This window comes from Microtus ochrogaster, chromosome 21, assembly GCF_000317375.1.
Source record: "Microtus ochrogaster isolate Prairie Vole_2 chromosome 21, MicOch1.0, whole genome shotgun sequence".
Classification (NCBI taxonomy): Eukaryota; Metazoa; Chordata; class Mammalia; order Rodentia; family Cricetidae; genus Microtus; species Microtus ochrogaster.
This window is the reverse complement of record NC_022022.1, coordinates 13,264,382-13,288,432: the sequence shown is the minus strand read 5'-3', so window position 1 is coordinate 13,288,432 and position 24,051 is coordinate 13,264,382. Positions and strand designations below refer to the sequence as shown.

General features: G+C 40.8%; 1 protein-coding gene across 1 annotated transcript in view; it reads right to left on the bottom strand.

Annotated features, from left to right (window-relative positions):
• The window catches only part of Dph5 (diphthamide biosynthesis 5), a 25,988-nt gene extending 3,443 nt beyond the window's left edge, over nt 1–22,545 (bottom strand). Inside the window, exons 1-7 of the mRNA XM_005357173.2 lie at nt 22,417–22,545; nt 22,068–22,226; nt 19,031–19,155; nt 13,278–13,386; nt 4,674–4,794; nt 2,157–2,196; nt 452–555 (exon numbers count right to left, since the gene is read on the bottom strand). Coding sequence (XP_005357230.1) covers nt 452–555; nt 2,157–2,196; nt 4,674–4,794; nt 13,278–13,386; nt 19,031–19,155; nt 22,068–22,202 — 634 coding nt within the window. The 5' untranslated portion in view covers nt 22,203–22,226; nt 22,417–22,545. The remainder of the gene's footprint in view (nt 1–451; nt 556–2,156; nt 2,197–4,673; nt 4,795–13,277; nt 13,387–19,030; nt 19,156–22,067; nt 22,227–22,416) is intronic.
• Between the last annotated feature and the right edge of the window lie 1,506 nt (nt 22,546–24,051).

Here is a 24,051-nt window from a genome sequence, read left to right as displayed (position 1 = left end):
TCGAAGACCAGGCTGTGTTTGAACTCAGAGACCCAAGGTATGGGATTAACAGTATACACCACTCAAAAGAACATATCTTATATAGTCTTTTTTGTTTTGTTTGTTTGTTTAAGACAGGGTTTCTCTGTGTAGCCCTGGCTGTTCTGGAGCTAGCACTGTAGACCAGGCTAGCCTTGAACTCACAGAGGTATGCCTAAAGCCATGTGCCACCACCACCTAGCTAAAAGTCTTCATTTTTAAAAATTTAAGTTATGACAATTTTACTGTAAAGAACTCAATTATTTTTCTTTTAGTATACCTTGAATCCTGTGGGGTTTAAAATTAGAAAAAAAAAATATGAGACCGACATAACACGGCAAAAACACCGACCGTGCTGTGTGGTGTGGGTGTGTGTCAGATGTGCAGTGACACATCTATCTGTAGAGAAACAACCGAAGAGGCTCCGAAGTACCTGGTTCTTCCCCGCATGCTCTCTGATTGTGAACAATTTCTAGAAGCTGCTGGGCTGCCTGGTTCACACTCATGTATCGAGGAGGTTCATAGATCTTTCTTCCCCTGTAAGCATAAAACTAGACATCATTCTTTCCCGTGAAATCCACTTATGGCATTCAACACAGTTCCTCCCGACACACTCGCGCGCCATAGCCCACACTCTCACGTCTTCACACGGTACCCACTTCTGGATAAACCAGGGTTTATAAACGTGGGTGCAGTGACTGAGTTTCTTAAGCTTTCTTTCTACTGTCCTCAAGGACACTGAAATGGCAGCAAGACTGACATTCTGAAAAGACACACGTCTAAATCAAAGGATGCCTTAGCAGATGTAATTCAAACTGTGTCACTGTGGTCCACACTCGCTTTTATTTTCACGGTGCTGGAGACTGAACCTAGGGCCTAATGCACACTAGCCATTTTTTATTAATACGTTTCTGTATCTTTTCTACTTCTTCCTGTCAAGGTCTGAAAATCTTTGACAGTAACAAGATTATTTCTATATGCCTCGAAAACCTGGCGAGTTTACCAAATGATTGTAACAAAAAGACAAGCTTCTGAAACTTTCAGTCTGCACCGATCACTTACTCATCTACAGTTTCTCCAAGCCAATGCTGTCCAGCAGAAGCACAAACAGTGCAGTCTCAAGCAGTGCAGACATTACAATAACAAATTACAGAGACAAAATTAGTTTCAATAGCATGTAAATATATTTAACCCAATATCCCCATATTATATTTGAAAATGTTTTCCCAGCACTCGGGAGGCAGAGGCAGGTGGATCTCTGTGAGTTCGAGACCAGCCTGGTCTACAGAGCTAGTTCCAGGACAGGCTCCAAAGCCACAGAGAAACCCTGTCTCGAAAAAAAAAAAAAAATGTTTAAACATTGTTTTTATACCAAGTCTTTGAAATCTGATAAGCATTTTCAGCACATTTGTTAAGCCTTAATTAGAAATATTTAATATGTATATAAAATGTATGATCATAAAAATAGATTTATAAGGATAAGCTGGAGGGAGGACATAACTAAAATACATTGTAAACATGTATGAAATTTCCAACAAATAAAAATATATTTAAAAAACAGATTTACATATTAAGTTGTCTCAAACAACTTAGATTTTAAATTGTTAGTTTAAAGTTAAAGGAAACTTCAGTTCTTCAGCCACATTTCGAGTGCTCATTACCACGCGTGGTAGGAACTGTTGTATGGAACACTGCCTCACTAAGAGAGGACCCCACACTCACACATGGAAGAAGCCATACCTCCTGCCCCCCACCCAATGTCACACGTGGGAGAAGCAGCCCCACCCTCTATCCCTATCGTCACACACAGGAGACAGACACCCCCTGCCCCCACCCCTATCCTAACGCATGGGAGAGGTGATCCCCCCCACACACACAGGGGAAGTGACTCTGTAGCAGCAACAGCCAGAGGCTGATGTCAGAGGTCCGCCCAAGGCTCTAGACTCCCGACCCATTCATTCACTCCACCCATATTTCAGGGTGACCTTTAATGCCCGCCGCTGCTCTCAGGGTTGGATCTCTGAATTCTGCTGCTACCTTCGCCTGAGCACCCTGCTCTATCTTCTGCAGGAGTCAAATATTTACTGCATCACTGGAGCACCTATGGTCCCGGTCACAGAACCGAAACACGGACGCACCTGATGAGATTCTCCAGAGACTGCTCCTTCACTTTGATATCTGTAGAGAGTAGAGGACGGCTGTTTCAACTTAGTTATTTGCCCCTAGTCCTCCAGCTTCCACTAGGAATCATGTACATTTCTGGGAATCTTCTCAGACGCCCCCAAATGCTGATCTGAGTTGTGGTGTCTCTGCTCACACTTGCGTGTGACTATTTTCCTACGGGGGTTAGAGGAACGGAAGCCTGCGGCTGTGGAAAGCAAACTGGAGTTTGGCCCTGACCCTCCTCTGCAGGGATCTAGTTTCCTTTTGGAAAAGGTGATAAGGGAAAGTATTAGATGATGTTGGCACGTGTACTACTTAACTGATCAGAATCTTTTAACTCTTCTACCTGGTACTTGCATAGACTCATCTGAAATGTCTGCTTGCATTCCTACCCTTCAGGCATCATCCTATAAAAGCCTCAAAGGATAAAACTTAAGCTAAAAAAAAAAAAGAATTCTCACTGTTTAGTTTTTGTTGTTGATGTTGTTTTTTGAAACAGAGTTTCTGTACGTGTAGTACTTGCTGTCCTGGAACTCGCCTTGTAGACCAGGCTGGCCTTGAACTCAGAGATCCACCTGCCTCTGCCTCCCAAGTAAGTGCTGGGATTAAAGGCACGTGCAATGCTACCACCGGACAAAGATTCTTACCATATTTTGAAAAGAAGTGTTTTCTTTCTTACAGTGGTAAGACATCAGTAATAATGAATGAATACTGTAGTAACAGGGCGTCAGAGCTCCGGGCACGGCAGGGAGAGGCATACACTCTCTGCGCACGCTCGTGAAGCCTGGCAGTGCAGCATGGCAAAGACTGGGTCCCTGCACTCACTGCCACTGTGCTTAGCTGACCACCGTAGTGCTTGAGAAACTGAAAAGCAGACTGGCTCTGTGTCCTTACAGGACTTCACACATGAGCCACAGCTGCTTCCTGTTTTACAGGCAAAATGAATGGTTCAGCCAAAGTTTGTTTTTATAAAATAAATATGGCACAACTGAAGAGCCTCTGACAGACTTCTACAGCTTTGTGAAGTGATAGGAAAGCTTCTCCTATTGACCAATTCTACAATGTGTACTTAGAAATTACAACTATGATTAATCTTACAACTGGTTTTCAATGTCTGTGTGGCACTTAAAATATTTAAGTATTTCTCCAATCTGAAATAATGATCATTATTTAATTAGTTCTACCTGTCTGGCACATACAAAAATGAATGTTATTGAAACTATGGCCTACAATACAATCAGTAATAAAAGTCATATTTTACTTTAAACAATATCTTGAATACTTATGGTAACATTCCCCTTAAATCATTCACCTTGAACTTGCAAAATGTCTACTGTAAACCATGTAAAGCACAGACGTCTGCTGACTATGTAGACATGGCCTCCTATAACTTACTCTGACCCATCTGAAACTGTGTTTAAGCAGTAAGTTCCAATTATTTCATACAGCCTTTGTTTTCTACTCTAATGCTTTGTACTTGAAAATATCTATGTAACTAATGTTGTATACTAACTTCTTACTATATCACTATATCACATATATACATACTATAGCATGTATATGCATATATACACATACACAATATCTAAACTAAATCACTACAACTAGCTTGAGAGCACTCCTACTCTCAACAGCCCCACGAGGCAGGGCCGTATTCTTATTTGCTATGAAGACACAGGCTAAGAGTTATTTCTCAATAGTTTCTATCTGGTAAGCAGAGACGCTGAGATCTTGTTTTCTGGTTCCAATTCCAAGTGTCATTTCAAGGTTAATTTAAGATGTCACTCGTGTTCTGGTCATCAAGGGAAAAGTGAAAATTTGATCCCAGTATTCCTGTCAATAATATGTAAGATAAAAGAGGCTCTTAGACATGTGACTTGTTAAATCTCGGGGGTCTAGACAGAGCCCATGTCCATCTGAAACTCAGTGCTAGTATCTTGCTGCACAAAGCAATCCTAGCCCTTGTTTCTTTGTTAATCGGGAAATAAAATTTGGCCTAGATAGTACAAAGAAGGGGCTGGAAATAATAGGTCATTTGCATTTTATTCTGTTAACAATTAACAGAAACTACTCAATATTCAAGATCAACTGCAAAAGAGATTTTAACAAAATAAGAGAAACATCATTTGTGATTTGGACAGAGAATATCCTAGAAGATGTAGAATGGTTGGTGACAATAGTAAATGCTCACCACGTCTGCTGAACTGCAGCGATGATGGACAAATTTATAAATACAGAGTCTTGGGAAGGATCTAGAGGTTCTAAGAGGGAACAGCAAGTCTCGGCATGAGCACAGGATTTGTGTGGTATTTGGTGCTGAGTGTATGGGAAAGAGCTGTGTGCATACAGTGGCTAGCCTATGTCATTTTGCTTTGCTTTGTTTTTTCTCTACCTAGTTATTCGCAGAACCATTTTAATTCTATCACAAAATGAAAACAAGAGAGGTCTGACAACTTCACCGCATGAGAAAAAGGGAGCTTCCTGATGCTTACCAAGTAAACACAGTGTGTGCATGCCATTTTCTCTATTCTTCTTCACTTTGTCAAAGAAGCTTTCTGGTCTCCAAGTGTCCGTCCAAAAAACAATAGAAACTGTTTCTCCAAACTTGTACAACTAGAAAAACAAAATGTTACTTAATGATAAAACAATTATAATTATTTCCTAGGATAAGACCCCTGAAACAGGACTGAAGAGAAGGCCCAGGCTGAGAGAGGGAGGGCTCAGTAGTTAAGTCTAGTACCACACTTGTAAGGACCCAAGGCTGTGCAGCTCATCATCACCTCTACTCCAGCTCCAGGGAGATCTGACCCCTCTGGCCTCCATTGGCACCTGACTCATGTGAACATTACCACTCCCATATATGTAATTAGAAACTTAAAAAAAAAATCAATTTTAAGAAAAAAAAACATAGAAAAATAGCTCTCAGCACTCACAAGAGGTGTCAAAAGTTTAGTATTCTGCTTCACTGATGAGACTACCAAGCCTTAGAAAGATCAGCTGACTTGCCTAAGGTCACACAGCTAAAAATAAGTAAATACACAACTTAGGTCTGAGGGAATGAATGTTCTTATCTACTGTCTTAGCTCAACAGAATCCACAACTGCATACTCACACGTGCTCCTGATCACAGCGTACACCCTCCCAGTTTAACAAGCGCATCTCTGTCCTTCATGTCCAAGTTCAGCAATCAGAAGCTCCCCCAAATCTCCGTCTCCCCCAGGTGGTCCACCTCAGTTCCCTATCACTACAGCTAAGAGTTTTCAAACTGGACTAGCTATACCTGTCCACTGCAGCCTGGTCCTAGAGCTTGTGTGAAGAACAGGTGAGAACTGGAGGCTGCCTCTGTAACCTGCTGGCTGTGCAGGAAAAGTACCAATACCATCGAAATGCACACAGTGCTAAAGTCATAGAATGATCTAACTCAATTTAAACAGTTTGGTACAACTTGCAAGAAACCTGGAATGTACAGACACTGAAAAGCCACATCTAGTAACTTGTCACAGATTAGAAAGTCATGTTATTTTCCCAAGCCTTGTGCTCTTCTGTGAAAAATGAAGAGGCAGGTCTCAAGTGGGCACTGGAGATGCTGTTTCCTGCAGTGAAGCTTCCTTCTTACTTCCGTTACAGAAGCTGTGGCAAGAGGTGCCAGGAAGCAGACAAGAAGGAAGCAAGAAAAGGTGGGGTTCTCAGGGCATTCCTCCCTTCTCTAGAGTGGCTAATACTTCTCAGCCTCTGCATACCGAAGTCTTTTAAAACCCTTAATCATCATAGCACCTCTCAGTCCTAGAAGGATTGCTCATCATGTCCCTAATATGCTACAGATGCTGATTTACCTATCAAGGAGCTTTATTCTCAAAGCCCATTTGAGAGTTATCCGAACAAAGCATCCTGGGAGAGAAGCCACCCTACTCTGTAGCAGCCATGTTCACAAGACCGTGTACAAAGACCCTGTTGCTCCAAATAGTCAGTCATGCATCTTGTGCCCTGTATAATAAGATTTCTCTCTGAAAAATACATTTTGAGTTCTAAGATAGGATTCTTAGACTACAGTTCCCAAGATCAACTTCACGGGAGAGGTCCTAACTCTTCAGAGGAGTTATTATAGCTGCTGTCCTATGAGAAGCAAATTTACCCAACAAATAGTGAATACAGATCACCTACTCTACGCCAGGCGATATTCTGGGCACACTTTAAAAGTGATAAACAAATAAATGTCTGGCCATCATGAAAAAGCTGAGCGCTGACAGAGCTGACAAAGGCTCTGGATACACAGCAGTGGTTCTGGTTAGCTGCCTGTCATCGACAAGGCAAATAATCTCTGGCTTAGACAAGAACATCCAGCATGGTAAGTGTAATGAGCACAGTTCTAAGGACTGAATAGCCAAGGGCCCACTGAGTGCCTAGTCGTGCCTCATACACTGTCAGAACTCCGTATATGACTCATTGGTGTACATGATGATTATATAAACATTTTCTAAACTGCTATGTCCTGACAGGATCCAGCTGCTTTTTTTACTGGCTAAGTACAAAAAGTACCAAATATGTAAAACTACTCTTAGTAAGTTACATTTACAATGGACAAGTTCAATTATACATTTTAAATGGAGTTTGTCACCTCTCATCAAACTTGAAACATGTATTATTTCATTAAAACCTTCATGGAAAACTGTATTTCCATTTATGTATAAATATTTAAGAGGCTCTGATATTTTAAGAAATATGGGAACAAAATCATGGAAGCAAGAAATTCTTCATTCAAAGACAGAATGATGAATTCTTGAAAAGGGACTTGCGATGCTAGTCACATCTAACGTAAGAGAGTGCTCTCTGTGAAAGACTGAAGTACCACCCAATGGGGAGACTGGAGAAACCTCATAGGCACGGCCTCCTAGGACCCTGGTTTATAACTGCAGCCACTCCTGTGGTAAGGGTGCAAACTTCTTCAATGAGCGCTACAACAGTACATAAACATTCTCAACACTGAGATGTCAGGGCCTAAAGAACACAAGGACCAGCACTCTGCATTTCAAAACAAAGGACTTGCCATTATCAGTAAACTGTAAGAGAGCTGGAGTGAATCTCAACGACAGGAACCGAGCTGCAGAAGCCTGGACACTGTGCTGTCTTACAGCTCTGTGTGCTATGACCACACTTCTGAGAACATGAGAGGTTCAAATCTGACAATGTTACTACTTCAAAGCTAATTTGAAAAACTACAACATCAGATATTTTCTCGGAAATCCTAGGGAAAATACAGATCTGTTCTGCTTTCATCTGAAATAATTGAGAGAGAAAGCAGCCCATCTGACTTGGTAGTGGATCATGTATGGTTAAAGAAAAAAAAAGGAAAAGAAAAACCCTCAACTCAAAGTCATTCACCCAGTCATTGTGTAAGGTACTAACTACTAAGGCAGAGAAGACACACAAGAAAGACACATAGTAGGCAGTTAACAGCCCTTGCCAATATGACATCTGGACCCCATCTTTTCTATTCCACACTCAGAGAAAAAGCACCTGAAAGTGTCTTCCGAAAGGCAGACTACGAGTTGGAACTTAAAGAGATCGAGAGGATGAAGGTGCAGAGGTGAGCACGGGAAGAGAGGGATGAACCAGGATGGTATAAGACAGTTACCAGAAAGAGGGGTGGTAATGGCACACGCCTTTAAGCCCAGGACTCGAGAGGCAGAGGCAGGTGGATCTCTGAGTTTGAGGTCAGACTGGTCTACAAAGTGAGTTCTAGGACAACCAAGGCTGTTGTTACACAATGAAACCCTGTCTTGAAAATCCAAAATCAAACAAACCAAACAAATAAAAAAACCACCTATGCTCTCATATATGATTGGGAATCCATTTGTGAACTAAATAAAAAAGAATTATATTTTGAAGCATATTACTCCAAAGACAAAATCTGATTTAGGAGGCAGAAGATAAGCAAGCAATTTAACTCAGGAAATACCTGTCACGAATAGATTTTTACAAAGCTGTGATAAACACAACAGAAGGTATAAAGCAAAGCACTAATAGTAAAACCTGAACACAAACATTGGGCATAGGAGAGGTTTCTCCGAGTTGTGGGAGTAGAAGAACAGCACAGTGAAACCCACAATCTACTGCATGGGAAGAACGATGCACCTGTGCTCACAATAATGGGTAGAACAGATGTGGTGGCACACCTGTAATGCCAGTTTGGGAGACTCAAGCAGAGAGATGGCGAGTTCAAAGTCAGCCTGGGCTCTGTAACCAGACCACTCAGAAAATCACAACAATGGCCAGCGAGACAGCTGACTTGACACACGTGCTGAAAGGACAGAAGCTGCTGTCCAAGTTGTCCCATGACCTATGTGCTCTTACTGTGGCACACACATGCACCCCAACACACGCCTATTTTTTAAAAAGTTAAGACATTGAAAGAAAATCAAAATAAACATTAAAGACAAATAAAAATTAGAGACAAATTAAAATAAATAAAAATTAAAGACAGAGTTAACGGGAAGGAAAGGGAAATGTTTAATAAACACACTAATGAGGAGCCAGAGATTAGGTAGGTCCTGTGGTGATAGCCATGCAGAGCTCTGCTATCCTCATTACCCAGCTCAGCGGCCCTTGGCTGTGCTGTACTTTCCTCAATTACTACCGTAAATCCTAGAGCACAACGGAAGCACCTAATGTTCCTAACGTTCGAGGCTAACAGTAGGAACACTACTACACCCTCAACAGTGGGACTGTCACAGGACTTGAAATGAAAAAAGGAAGCCAGCTGTGCAGTGATGTTTTGTTTGTGTTTTAACAGAGAAAGCTTGTCTGAAGATCAGAGTACAGAGTTAAGCCACTAGGAGCCAGGAAGTGGTGGCGCTTTAATCCCAGGACACCTGGAGACAAGGGGCAGAGGGATCTCTGTTAGTTCAAGGCCACCCTGGGTTATACAAGATCAAATCTGTCTAAAAGAGAAACAGAGCTCACACAAAGGTGATTCCCAGCACTTGGGATCCCACACCTTTAATCCCAGAACTAGGGAGGAGACAGGAGCTCGGTGCAGCCTGAGTAGAAGTGCAGTCTAGGCAGTCAGTCTGAGGACAGGATCACCCTTTCGGTCTGAACATTGGTAGAGGTGAGAACTCTGTAGTGGATGGCCACTCTGCTTCTCTGATCTCTCAGCTTTCACCCCCTAATATTTGACTCTGAATTTTTATTATTAAGACCAACTAGAATTAGTGCTGCACATTTCTGAAAGTAATATACATTTTTCTAAACTAGACATACTATATAAACAAAAAAACACATAGCAATACTCAGGGTCACTTAAGCAACAGCCAGAGAAGTGGAAGTATTTCATAGAATGAGAAAATTACATAATTATCCATGAGTTCCTTGAAGACAAGCTATGGCTGCATCCAAAGGCACTTACCAAGCAAGCATTAAGTAGATATACAGTATTTATTGAATGAATGAAGCATGTTTGTCTTAAGGAAGCCTAATTTGCAACCCTCAAGTAGACTTATATGCTTCAGCTGGAAATTTCCACTAAGGTTGAGACTTATGGTACAGAATCATATGACCCACCTCTATCAGAATGTTTATTACTAAGTTACATATACATATATATATATACATATATGTATATATATATGGTCACATATGTAGATGTGTTAAGAAGTTCTGCAGCTACTTGCCATCAATAATTATGATCAACAGGAACCTGCTGTCTCTCAATAAACTACCAAGTTAAAGAGAATAACCAGTGCTTAGTTCTGAACTATCCTTGCAAGCTCTTTAGGGAACAACAGAACAGACAGGCTTCAGAGGGGTGACAAGCTGAGTGCAAAACACTGTGTCCACTCCTGGGTTAGGAATTGGTAGCTGCTATGCTTTGATGCAGAGATGACGGAGATATGTTTTGCCCAGGTCACTCAAAACAGGCCCTCACTTCAACATCTTGATGCCTGTTTCTAAAATCGTGACAAAGCACTCCAAAAGGACAGGACACCGTCCAAAAGTGAAGCCTACTTCCCTTTAAAATTGAAGTAGAGAACATGAGGAGGAACCTGCTAACAGTCTCCATCTGGCAGGAGTATTTCTGGTAATCAACACCTGCTCTTTCAGTCCTGATAAGCCAAAGGAAGATAATGAAGTACGCTCATTTTCTAAGACTTTTACTTGCTTGTGTTGATGGTTCTGAAGGCATGACATCATTCCTACAGCTGCAGCAGCATTTGACTGCCTGTTAAAATGTAAATTCTCCTGGAGCTCGAAAGATGACTCCATAGTTAAGAAGGTATACTACTTTTCCAGAGGACTTGAGTTCAGTTCCCAGCATCTGACTGGAGAGTTCACAAGTAACTACAGCTCTGGGGGCTCTAACATCTTCTGGCTTATGTGGAACCCACATGAACATACACAATGAGGGGAGGATATGGGCTTGGAAAGAGGAAAGGAGGAGATGGTATAATTATATTTTAACTTAAAAAATAATAACTAGATAGACAAACAAACAAACAAACAAACCATTAAGTAAATGTAAATTCTCAGACCCCATATCAGATGTACTATTCTCAGAAAGCTTGCTGGTAAGGCTCAGCAGTCACAAGCCCCAGAGGAAGGTCTGATGAATACTGTCTCTGACAGTTACTTGTTCAGGCTATAGTATCTTCCACAAATGTAGTCCAAATAGTAAAGAAAAAGTCCAAAAAGGAATCGAATTCAAGTGGAGATCTGCATTATACATGTATGTAGGCATTTATTTACTAAGTGTGCCACGTATACATAATTGACCCCCCCCCCATTTCTATGCTTCTAATTCAATGAATTTCTCTAACCATTGAGCAAAAATATTTGGGGGTTTGGGGGATTGTTTCTGTAATTAAAATGTACTGCTTTTTCTTGTCCACCCCTAAACAATACAACCCAACTATTTACACAGCACCTGCACTGCATTCAATATTCTAAGCACTCTAGAGATGGATTAAAGTATGAGAGTCTCTGTGCAGGTTGTATACAAGTATTAGGCCATTTTATAGAGGCAACTTGAGCAACTGCAGATATAGCATCTTCAGGGGCCTTAGAATTAGTGCTCATGAAAAAGACAATTGTCATTTCTTAAGTGTGTTTTAGGCTCGAGAACTGTTAAAAAAAATATCAATTCCTCTTTTCCCTGGACTGGGAATATTTTGGGTGGCACAGAGGTCTATCTCCACAGAAGCCACTGTGGAGTAGAGAGAAGAGCAAGACACATTCTGCGGTGCACAGACAATGTCATCTCATACATAGATTAGACAGTGAAGATGGGGACATGGTAACAGCTGTCCAACAAAAGTTCATGAAAGCTAAATATTTTTTAAAACAATATATTAGGCACAAGTACAATTTCAGGGGCATATATAGAACCTGTCAATTCTCACAGCAAATTCCTTCCCAAATGAACCTCTTCCACTTTAGATAGGGAAAATCACCTCTTGAAACAATTCAGAAGATCAAAATGAGAAGGCAGCAAATTTAGCTCTTAGTTTATACAAGAGATACATTTGGAAGGTATTTGTCTTTTAATGCTTAAGAAAATAAAACAAAAACAACACTTCTGGGAAAACATGAAAAAGGGCTTCACAAGACGTAAATTACATCCTTCACAAGATGTAAATTAAAACCAACAAATATGTATATACATCCATAGTTTAGTGTTCATACATCTTTCTTATCACATTTTCTCTCTCTCTTCCTTTCTCCCCCCCTCTCTCTCTTTTTCTTTAGTAGCTATTAAATCTTTCAAGGTATCACTGCCCAAAAGGAAGTTTTTGGGTTTTGGTCTGTTCCTTATTCCATCTCTGTTACCAATGCAGGAACATTTTGAGGAGTCGTTTCTCTACCTGTCATATTTATTGAGGCATTAACATTTTAGAGTCATGTGAACAGCTCTCATCCTGCTCCAATAGAGAAGTGCTTTCTACTATAAAGACAAATTGGCAAGAGTTGTTTTAAAGTATACATCCTAGACAAGAGGGACGCAAACTCCTAAGCCAATGCAAATATGATAACTAAGAGCAAGCGGCAAGTATGCAAAGTGACTGTGTACACTTCTGTCTGATTCTTCATGAGGAAATTAGAATTTATACTGGATGGCCAGTCAATGAAACCAAGCTATTCTTCCTAAGTAACAAAGAGCTGATTTTAACGTATCTTATTTTTTAAATGTTTATTTATATAGTTGAGGGGGGCATGCCATAGCACGCATGTCAAAGTCAAAGAGCAACTTGCAGGAGTCAGCTCTCTTCTCAAAATGTGGGTCCCAAAGTTCAAACTTAGGTTGTGAAGCTTGGAGGCAAGCTCTTTTATTTATTAAGCTAGCTTATGGTACCAAATGTGTCTTTTTAAAACTATCTATCCATAAGTGATGAATTTCAGCAAGATAGACCAGGGAAGGTCTAATTTCATGGATTCTAAAGTACATGAATTTTTCCTATTAAAATACAGAGAGACACAGACTACGTCTTTAAGCAGTTTCTTAAAAAGCACTGCTGTCCACGCAGGGATCACAGCTGCCATGAACCACACATGTGTCAACAGCAGAACATATATCACATTTGGACAGGGGTACCAATAGCTTAAGAGAAAATCTCAGAAACATCAATAAAGCACTCTTTCAAGCTCTCTGAGCGACACTCGCTGGAGTTAAAAGTAGCTAACTTTACACCCCAGCACTTGTAACATGGCCTTCAAGCCTTCCTCACTGGCTCTGAGCTCTGTATTCATTTAAGAAACACGCTTTCAGGGAAAGAGAAAGGGATACTGTGTGGGAAGCTCAGGCTCAGCCGCACTGATGAAGTCACTGGAGGAATATAAAGATTGCTGAGGAATGCTTAATGTAGTTTGCTCATTCTTTCCTTTTTTTAATGTATGGACAAGATAGATATAAAGTTAAAATTATTCTGGAACCAAATTTACATGGCCTGTTGAAAGAAAGGGTTAAAGGAAGGAAAATAACAAAAACCTTAGCAAATATTTTAAGAGTATATCTCAAAAATTAAGCTTTATAGCTCCTGTATGAAATAAGAGTGAAATCAGCCTGGCACTTGCAGGAAAACAGAACACTCCCCTTGCAGCATTACCTGTAAACCACAGCAGCCTACAGCATTCATTATGGAGGCATTGTGGATAACTTGGTAAGGGATTCCCAACTTTGTGGCTCTCAGAATAAGATCACTGTGTGTTGTAGCCCTGCAGGGAGAAAACAGGTTCAGTTAAGTGAATGGCATTAATCTTCTATCCTAGCTCATGAATTCAAGTCAAAGAGTCAACTGTTCTTCCTCAGATTCCACTAGGCACCTGCAGAGGTCTTTTATTTGGGCTTCTTAGGGATGCAGTGTGCGTCTACCCGCATCCCTCACAAGATGTCACTCCAGCCATAGACTGACACTGACTGGAGAAAGGAGCGCACTGTCCTGATATCCGCTAAAGATGTCTGGAGAACACAAACTCAGCAATCTGATTCTTTTCTCAGGACGTCTTTAGATAAGTTGTAATGATCAAAATGACTTATCACCTCAGACTTTTATCATTTCCCGTGTTCCGAATATTCAAGAGTCTTCTCTATTCCCTATTTATTTCAAAACACTCAATTGTCACCAACCACAGTTTCTCCTCCTAGCTCAGCTTTCTCCTGTACCCAGGGACCATCTTTACTCTAGCTCCTTCCCCAGCACCCTTCCCAGGCTCTGGTGACAATTAGCCTACTATCCATTTTTTAGATATTAATGCTTTAGTTTTTACATGTAGGTGGGACACTTTAAATAATGAGTTTTTCCCTTTACAGTTCTGTGGTACAACTAAACCAAACTCTTTACTGCTGCCCTATTTGGATTTGTTTTTATATCTTAAAACTGAAGGTGAAACATAGGACACAGCCTCTTGGTCCTTAAATCTATTAATATTCTGCCTGCAGAATTCCATTTGGAGTGTACAACTGTGTGCAGTCTTCCTATTTATAGCTGTGTTCAGTCTGGTTACTTATTGCATAGACTTAGTGGTGTGTGTGTGTCCCTGTGCACATTCTGACTGTTAACTTCCCTTTTGTGAAAAGTGTGATTATAACTAGGTAGGCCGGGGGAGAAGAGAATATATGTAAATATAAATTGAATACTATGACATGTAATCTCACATCAATTTAGAATGGCATTACTAAAGGGTCTTTTCATCTTGATAAAAACGCTAAGCCCTACTGGGGAAAGCAACATTAGCATGTTTGAGAAACTACTTACAAATAAGCAGAATCTGTCAACTGGTCAATGCATACCAAGTAGGAAGATCAAGGGCTTACACCCCATGAGGCAGCCAGCTACAGATTAAAACATGCCCACCAGGGAAGCCTGGTTTTAATCACACACATAAAATAAAACCCGTATGAAAAATTATCAGCAATTTGATTTAGAGTAAGTGTTTAAAGAAAATATAAAAATACAAGATGTAAAGAATGTTTTTAACACTATCTTGAACAGAATCTTTCTACCTAATATTTTAGTTCAAGGAAAAGTTAAATTAGATATTTGATGAGGGTGTTATTTTTAATTTAAATAGCTTTATGGGTGAGCTACTTAAATAGATGAAAAGAAAAACTGGTTTAAAAATGTATCATCATCACAAACTCATTTGAAATAATCAGACCAAGCAAACACACGTAAGTTTACTATTTCCAAATGTAGGAACTGAATTATCTAACCAGAAATAGTGAGGTTATTTTACCTTAACAGCACACTTGTTATTTGGAGTTCTTTTAAAAGCAATTTCAAAAGAAAAGATGCAAAATGGCTTAACTGATGGGTTCATTCACATACATGATTGCAGCTGTAACAGTGCGGCCATGACAGGGAGAGGAGCAGGGCAGTCTGGAAAATCACTGTTTCAAGGTGCACAGTGAAAATTATAACCTCAAGAGCTACTAGAAACACTGTAAGTTTAACATTCATTTGAAAGGTGCTTTATATGCTAGAAAATGTCTGTACCTAGCAGCAATCAAGCAGCTGCAGTACTTGAACTTGAATCTAACACATGGTTGGAGATAATCGGGCACTGAGAGTGCAAATTAATTATCATTAGGTTTTCAAAGAAAAAACAGAAAAATAGTCCCCAAAAAATCTACAATTAGTAACTGGGTATCACCTGGAAGGTGAAGGCAGAAGGGCTAGGAGTTCAAGACTAGTTTAGGACACTGAGATTTCAATGCTAGCCTACATTACAGGAGACTGTCTCAGTCCAACCAAAATAGCACAAGCAAAGCCCAGGTAACTGAGCGAATACACAGTAATACCGCAACAACATACGAGAAATTCACTGCTGCACGACTTAGTGCTAGGACAGCGCCACAAAAGTAGCCGGGGCAAAAGCAGAGACTAAAGAATAAAGGCACAAAATCACTGGATTTCAGCAGTGACTACATGAAGCCACTTCCTCTGTGCATCTGCTTTCTTTCCACGGAGCTCCCCACCTCCTCCCCACCACCTGCCTACAGTCTCTTCTTCAGAGCCCTATCCAGATGCAGCTCAGCACTCATGAACACCACACCTACACACACATTCTTCTGCTCGCATACCTCAAAGGCTTGCAGCTTCAGTAATGACATCCTCCTGTTTACCCCTCTCCTCTGGCAACATGGAATCCTCACCTTTCCCAGAGCTTTATCAGTTCCTAGGCTGTCTTCTCTTTGTCTCTCTTCCATGGTGACCCTACCCACTCCTCTGGCTTTAAATACCACCCACACACCTATGACTTCAGACCAGAACAACCCGGTCTCCTGCTCAAGTCAGAGTGCACTCCTTCCTTCCGTGTCTACCACACCCACTCAGTAGCTCCCTTCTAAGCACGTCTATACCAGTCTTCTCTTTCTTCCCTCAGGAACCTGTCTCCCTGAGTCACTCACATCAAGCAAGCCAAATGGCTTTTAATACTAGAAAGAATTGTGATTTTCTTGCTTTAAAACCCTCCAAAGATTTGCCACTAATTTCAAATAGGACCCCTCCAAAGCCTTAAAGATGGACGGCTCCTGTCTACCTCTGTGCACCTTCCTACACCTTCTCCCCATCGTGCTCCAGCCACTATGGCCTCTGGTGCCTTAACCAGTCTTTCTGTCTCCTCTGCTTGGAATGAACTGCCTCCTGAACCCATTTCAGTCACTTGCTTCAGTACAACCTTCAAAACCAGGCTCTTCCAGATGCCTCTGCATAAGTAAGCCTCCCTCCCCTACTCTCCCCACTTTACAGACTTCCCCAAAACTACATTTTTTTATTTTTCTGTGATTACCGTTGGTCACTCCCATCAACCTTTTAAGTCCATATCTTGTCAACTCATTAAGTAGGAGTTCCTATCCCAAGAGATGGATGAAAGGTATCTGGGTGACTACGTTACTGTCGATTCAAAACAGGATTGTCTGTCTTTGCTGAATTGAGGTAAGCTATCACAGAGTTCTTCAATTATTATTTAATTAGTGGCAATTGTGTGGCAAGTATTATGAATGAAATTAGAGAACTAGATACGTGAAGGATACTGTACATAGCCACAGGAAAGCGGAGACACACAGTTATTTTAACTGTTGTGAGGAACTATGTGAAAGTTAGCACAGTGAGGGTCATTTATAAAGTGTGCTCCGAAAAGACTCATCTACTGTGCCTTGTTCCCCAGCTGGTGCTCCCTGGGAGGTTCTCAACACTTCAGGAGGTAGGACCTACCTGATGGCAGATCGCTGGGGGCAGGTCCTTGGGGGACATCTTGTCTCTGACCCCTTCTTGTGTCTGTCTCTTTCTCTCTTAGCTTCCTGTCTGGCATGGGATGAAAAAGCTCCTCTATCACATGCTATCTCTGCCACGATGGTAGTACATGGGGCCAAGCACCCCCAGTTTGAACCCCTTGAAACCAGTAACAACAGTAAATCTTTCTTCTCGTAAGTTGCTCTCTTGGGGAAATGAATCACAGCCCCATAAACTAACTGATACAGCAATCACAACTCCTAAGCTAACAAGTACACCAATCACAACTCCTAAGCTATCAGGTACACCAATCACGGCTCCATAAGCTAACTAGTACACCAATCATGGCTCCATAAGCTAACTAATACAGCAATCACAGTTCCATAAGCTAACTAATACAGCAATCACGGCTCCATAAGCTAACTAATACAGCCATCAACAATAATCCCATCGTCAAATGGAGCTACAAATTCAGGCTGGAGTGACAAAGAACTATAGGAGAAAGAGGTGTGAGGTGACAGATGTGGAGGCCTGACAGATACAGGTGAGGAGGAAGCCTGAACTAAGGTGCCAAAGTGGAAAACGGTGATGGAATGGCTTGGCTGGCATGTCTGTGGTCTTAATACAAGAATGGCGGGACACTGACGTGAAGAGCAGGCTGGCAGGCTTTAAATATTTAGCTAATAATAGGCATCTAAAGTTCTTAGCTGAGGTCTTTAAATTATTATGTTTTTTACATATAAACTTGGCCATAACATGAGTCACGAGTTAAAAGACCAGGCAAAGGGGACAGAATATATTAACCTGCTTAAAATAATGGCATTAAAAGTAAAAATTTGAAAAAAAGACAGGATATAAAAAAACTGGACAATAAATAAATAACCAATTGTATGTAGTGTTTCTCAAAGTATAGTGAAAACTTTATTTATTTACTTTTTAAATGGCTATATTAGTTTCTAATGGTTGGTCTCAATTTCTCTACTTATTTCATCTGAAGTAGCAAAAGTCTGTGGACTTGTACCAGTCTAGAAGCCTCACTGTGGACAGCAAATCTATTGTATAATGAATGGACACTGCCGGTGACTATCAGGTGATGGAAAACACTGCAGTCCCACCACGGTAGGTCTGGGAGGGGCATCCCGACAGAAGACACGTGTTTTAGACAGGAGTGTGTGCAAGTGAGAAAATTCCATATAAAAGACATTTGCTGGTATGATTTTTTAATTTTCCTTATTTCATTTTACTATCCTATTGCTAAGAAGAAAAATAAAGGTATCAAGAAATTTGAGGAAACCTTAATTTTTACAGAAAACAATGTCAGGCAGGGGCTAAAGCAATTTAAATATTTTATAGTGTGTGATTGCTTTATATAATTTGCAATCAAATATAATGATACAGACTCTCTGGCCCTGCATACTAACATAAATTATTTTCTTTATGACAGTCGCATATACATGTAGCTCCATTGTTTTGAGAAATATCCTTGATGATGGACCCAGAGTGATTTAATTGTCCTTATGTTCCCCAAATCCGTGACATAAATCTTGGGTCACCAGCTGTAGACAAAGAACTCTTGTGTTTGGCTTGACACTAGAGATTGATGATGCTTGACTAGACAAGTAGAAACCCATCTTCCTGGTAATGAGGAAGAGCACTGCTCCCAATGGGGATGAGACATTGAAATCAGAGGCTTGATAAATGATAAATCCAAGGCAAGTAAGTGACAGTATTATTGCCAAATATTAGATTATTAAAAGGGGGGGCTCAGAACAAAAGAAGCCAAAGATGTTTGCAATTATCAAAGCAAATGGCAGACCTGACTTTTGATAGCATAGTGCCTTATTTAATAATGACACACTAGCTAATAGTATTTGATACCTTGTATAACCTTGCACAAAAACAAAAGCATCAAAGAAATAAATGTTAGTGTTGACACTTGTTAAGGCAGTAATACTTAGGATGACATCTTTATCAAGTAAATTTTCTTCATTAATTTCCAAACAAAAAAATTAAATACAAAATTTTAGTTAGAACTCAGGTAAACTTATCAAACCCTAACATGGATGGGTTTAAATAGAATAAGCAGAGCTGGTAAACAAATAACTCACAGTGTCCATCTGACTTACCCAAATGGATCGCCCACCACCAGAAATGCAACATCGCTGACATCAGCATCCTTAAAAATATTATCTGCTTCTTGTTCCACTTCCTCTCTGTCAGCAAGAATCAACTTTCTTCCATAAAACTCCTCCTAGAAATTTAAGTAGGATATCAAGACATCAAAATGAGAGACAGCAGGTTGAGTCTTCAACACAGACATCGAAGAACAACCTTTGTCTAGAACTAGGTGCTAACCTTGGCAACCATCCAAACACAGATCATTCAGTACACCTCATCAGTGAGCCAGAACTCCATATCATGAAGCAATTAAACTCTGTCTTTGGGGCTATCACCAGATCCCTAGAGAAGGCAGACCTCTTAACATCTGAGGCCTCTAAATGTGTGTCTAATAGACCAGGCAGGACACCAAAGGATGAACAGAGACTATGTATTCATGAGCCCTATTCCTGAAACATGAAAATATGGAATACATTAACAATAATGACACGTGGTAGTGCAGATGTTTCATCCAATCTCTACAGGAGCGTTTGTGGTATGCTGGCTAAAATAAAAGGCCACGTCAATAGGAAATGACAGAAAATTATGATTTAGTCACTTACCAAAAAAAAAAAAAAAAAAAAAAGAAAAAAATGAACAGACCTACATAATTACAGGAAAAGAAATAAATTTAAATAGACAGGACATTTCCATCCAAGCTGCTTTTGTCAATTTATCTCCTGAAGTTCAACTCTAGAGAGCAAATCCAGAAGAGTGAGCCAGTGAACTAGTGGTCATGTGATACTGGTTAATGAGAGTATACAAGATCATGAGTCGTATAACTGAGTTTCTATGCAATTCAAAAATAGAAAAACATGAATAAAAAATAAATTTATTCCTCCACATTAAGAAGTCTGAGTTATTAAACATCATAGGGACTGCTACAATGGGAGCAGTGGCAGCCAATATCTGTCAAAGGAAGTAGACGGACAAACAAACAAGCATCCAAAAAAAATGCTACAATTCCAAATGAGGTAATTATTTCCTAATACCTATATAAAATCTGTTACTCAAATGGGAAAACAACCTCACCTAGAGAGACATTTCATCAGCTCTCAATAACACTGCTTACATAGATTTTAAAAAACGAATCCTTTATTTTTACATTTACTGTGTATCTTTTTCGTAATCATTAATCTTTACGGTTTACTCTGATTTTAGAAACCAGAAAACTTACAGTCAGAGGACAACTATACCTACATCTCTAAGAGAACACATATGATAACTAGATACCATGGCAAAAAATGGTCTTTACTGAACTAACGTTTCCCCAAAACAACTACGAAGCCACATGCCACCAGTGTCATTCCTACAGTTATCTATCTCCTACATGTGGAGGGCAGAGGGCAACTGGAAGGAACTGGCTCTCTTCTTTTACCATGTGGGTTCCAGGGACAGATTTATATTACAGCTTTCCAGAATTCTGGTTTAGATAAAACCACTTCAGTTATTTTTAGATATATTATATTTTCTCCCTTCCACTACTATTATAAATTCCTACTTAAGCCTTTCATTAAGTGTTCAATTCTCAGCACTGTAAAGAAAATAAACAAAACAGAGCAAAATAAATGTCCTATAAACATTAACACTCATTACTATGCAATAACAGGTATTCTAGCACCTTAAAACATACTCATAACTTACAAGTAGGTCAGACCAAAACCCTGATTGTCACTCTGTAATGACTACAAATATGCTTTGGGAGGACAATAAAAAATATCTTGAGAAATAATACTTTACTAGCATTTATGATTTATTTACCAAGCATTTTGACAAACACCCTAATAAAATAGTACATACACCTTCCAATTGGCTATTTCTCTTTGACAAATGATGGCAGGAGCTTGGACATGTATTGACTAAAATGTCTGAAAACTTTCATGCTAGGCACTGTTCCAAGAGCCTAGGAGGCAGACTCTTCTGACCTCAGCTTATACAAGAAACTAAAAGTACAGGAATTGTCCAAGAACATGTCGCAAAGCACAAAATGTCCCAATTTTCCTCTAGGCTATTGTCCAACACCTTATTTTATTAACCTGCCCACTCTCTTAGATGGCTGTAAACACATTATGGCCTTCGGTCAGTGATCAGAGACACAGTTCTGGCATCTTGAAGTAAGAGTCACAACCAGCAAGTGTAGCCAGCAAGTTGGACATTAGACACTATTTTATTATGATGCATGGCAAACTCAACAACAAGCCTTAATCAAGTCTTCAAGATTTCAAAGTAACGCTGCATCCTTCCGAATTCTCTGGGCTGTGAATCTGAGAGGAAAGAACAGAAACTCTGTGGCTCGCACTTTGATTTGGAAGACTTGACAATTTGGAAAGCCCTTCCTCTCCTCCCACAACACACCCATCAGTCTTTCATCTCAATATTTGTTCCACTTTGAGTCTGACAATTAACCAGACACTGTCCCTTCTGCTCATATTTATCCTTAATGAGAGTTGCTCAAGGTATACAATACACTAATAAATCCTCTGGATACTTAGTCTTGGGTTCACTCTTTATACACATGTGGGAATGCCAGCCTTCCTGGGAGATTTTAAGTAAGATCTCTTTGGATATGTTGCAGACAGAGAGGTGATCGCCGCCGTTCCCAGTGGAAATACTTCAAAGGCGGACGCTTTCAGATTGCTCGCTGACTGGACACCAACTCATTAAGGCTGCGTCAGCACCTCATTAGCCCTCAACTCCGAAAGGATTTCTTGGCTAGCTCATGAAATAACGGATTTTGATAACTATCCCCAAGAGTGTAAAATAACTCTCCTTTTTTACTTCCTGGAGAAAGCCACAAACATTAGAATTGTAAAGCAGGACAAACCACCGTTTCATTTCCCAAGTCGCTGTGCTAGTGAGTGCGTTTTCTGTTCTCTCCAGACCCAGGGTGTGTTTTAAAAGGGTCTAAAAAAAATGTAGACGCTTAGACTCTGTGCAATCTAGTGTACGAGAATCAGATGCCGGCTAGTTTTCGTCCCCAGAGACCTGGAGACTTTAATAACGTACCAGGGCGTCCTTCCCTACAGTCAGGACTGAGGTGTAGGCTTCCAGATAGACGCGGCTGCAGCGTCTCACAACTTCCAGGCCCTTGACTGTGATGTCTTTGGCATCTCCCAGGCCCAAGCCGATCAGGTAAAGCATTTCGAACTCCAGGGACGGGGGAGACTGCAGGGCGAAGGGGACAACAAAAACGTCAGCTAATACCGGGGACCTAAAGACTAGAGGCGAAGATTAAAAACCAAGGGTGCTCCAGGGGCACGGCACCGCACCGCACGTGACGTCCGAGACCCTGACATCAAGCATACACTTAGAAACGACTGGAATGACTCTTTTAAGTAAAGTTGAATCCAATTACCCGCTTCGAGACTCGTAGGTGCTTCACTAACGCCCCTTAAAGTCTCACTGTAGCCTTTCTATAAACGCAGATCCCAAACCATGTGCCCGGCAGAGACAGACCTTCCGGGCCCCACCGCCGGTGCCGTAAAGCGCAGGGCTTTTTTACAGCACTTTACGACGGGCAGAACGGGAGGAGGCTGGCGGCTCCCGGAGCCGTCGATAGCTTCCCTCAGTGGCCAGGACTGACCTGTGGGCACAGGGGCAGGGGTCAAAGGTCGGGAAAGGACCTAGCGTGCCCACGCTCGCGGCAAGCCTGACGCCGCCTTTGCTCAGATTAGAATGCCGGCTCTGTGGATCTGCTGCAGTTTCCCCGGCGGTCACCCTGGTGAGGGGACAGGGTGACAAGCCGTGCCGAGTGTGGTTGTAAGTTCCCACGGGAGAGGGCAGTGACTCCTTCCAGAGGTTTGTCCCCAGCATCTGAGGCTGGAATGTCCCCCAGGGATCTGCGTTAGTCACCCTCAGTGACCTTTCAAGAGTGCTCAAGGGATGCCTAAGTACAAAGTGTGATGACACATACGGATGAAAAATGCCACAATGAAGCCCCATTACTTAGTAACTAACTAAAGGGTAATTTTTAAAAAGTAATGCCATGGCGGAGGGGGGTGGTGGTATGCATAAAAGAAAGAAAAAAAAAAAGTGCTTCAGACCTCTCGGCGATTGTTGCCAATATTCTTATAAAGGGTTGGTTGGAAAGGTTTACCGAAACGTCGTTCAAGCTGGGAAGACAGTTTCATTGCTCGTCTTGGTACACGGTGCTGGCTACTCAGATTTTTCCTGGTGGCTTCAGGACGGTATGCCCTCCTGTCTTTCTCTGCTTCCCTAAGCCTGACCTTTTTCCTTCAAGGGTTGTCTGACCTCTGCACTTCTCAATCCTGTAAGCCTTTTTGAGCTGGTTCTTTCTGTTGCCACTACATTGGTTTAATTTTTGCACCATATTAAAGCATACACACACACACACGCGCACACACACCTTAAAATATAACATGGATGTAAATGGAAAGACCTAAAATTAGACGAAAACAAAGGGAAAAAGACCTGCGACCCATCGAGGCAAAGATTCCTTAGGTATGACATCAAAGACATGCTAAAGAGAGGCAGAAAAGTTATGCCTTAAAAAATAAAAACTCCCTTCAAAAGATGAAAGTCGTACACTGAGAGAAAAGTATTTGCAAACCAGAAATTTGATAAAGGACTTATGCAAAACAAACAATACTCAAAGCGTAAAGAGCAGGGTCAGCAAGATGGCTCAACTGGTAGAGGAACTTGTTCCACATATCTGACAACCCGAGTTTGACCCCTGGAGCCCAGTAAAAAAAAAAAAAAAAAACCAATCCCACAGTTATCCCCTGCCCTCTGAAGACCTGTATCCCCAACACACACCCTAATAATAAACTAAAGATGGGTTACCATGTAATAAATTGTTAAATGCAATAATAAAAAACAGCTCAACATGAAAAATGGGCAAAAGATTTTGAGTGACACCAAATAAGATATACTAAAAGCAGATAAGCATTTTAAAATATTTCTAAACATGAACACTAGGGATATACTTTTGAAATTTTTTTTTTTTTACAAATTCTTATTTTTATGTGTG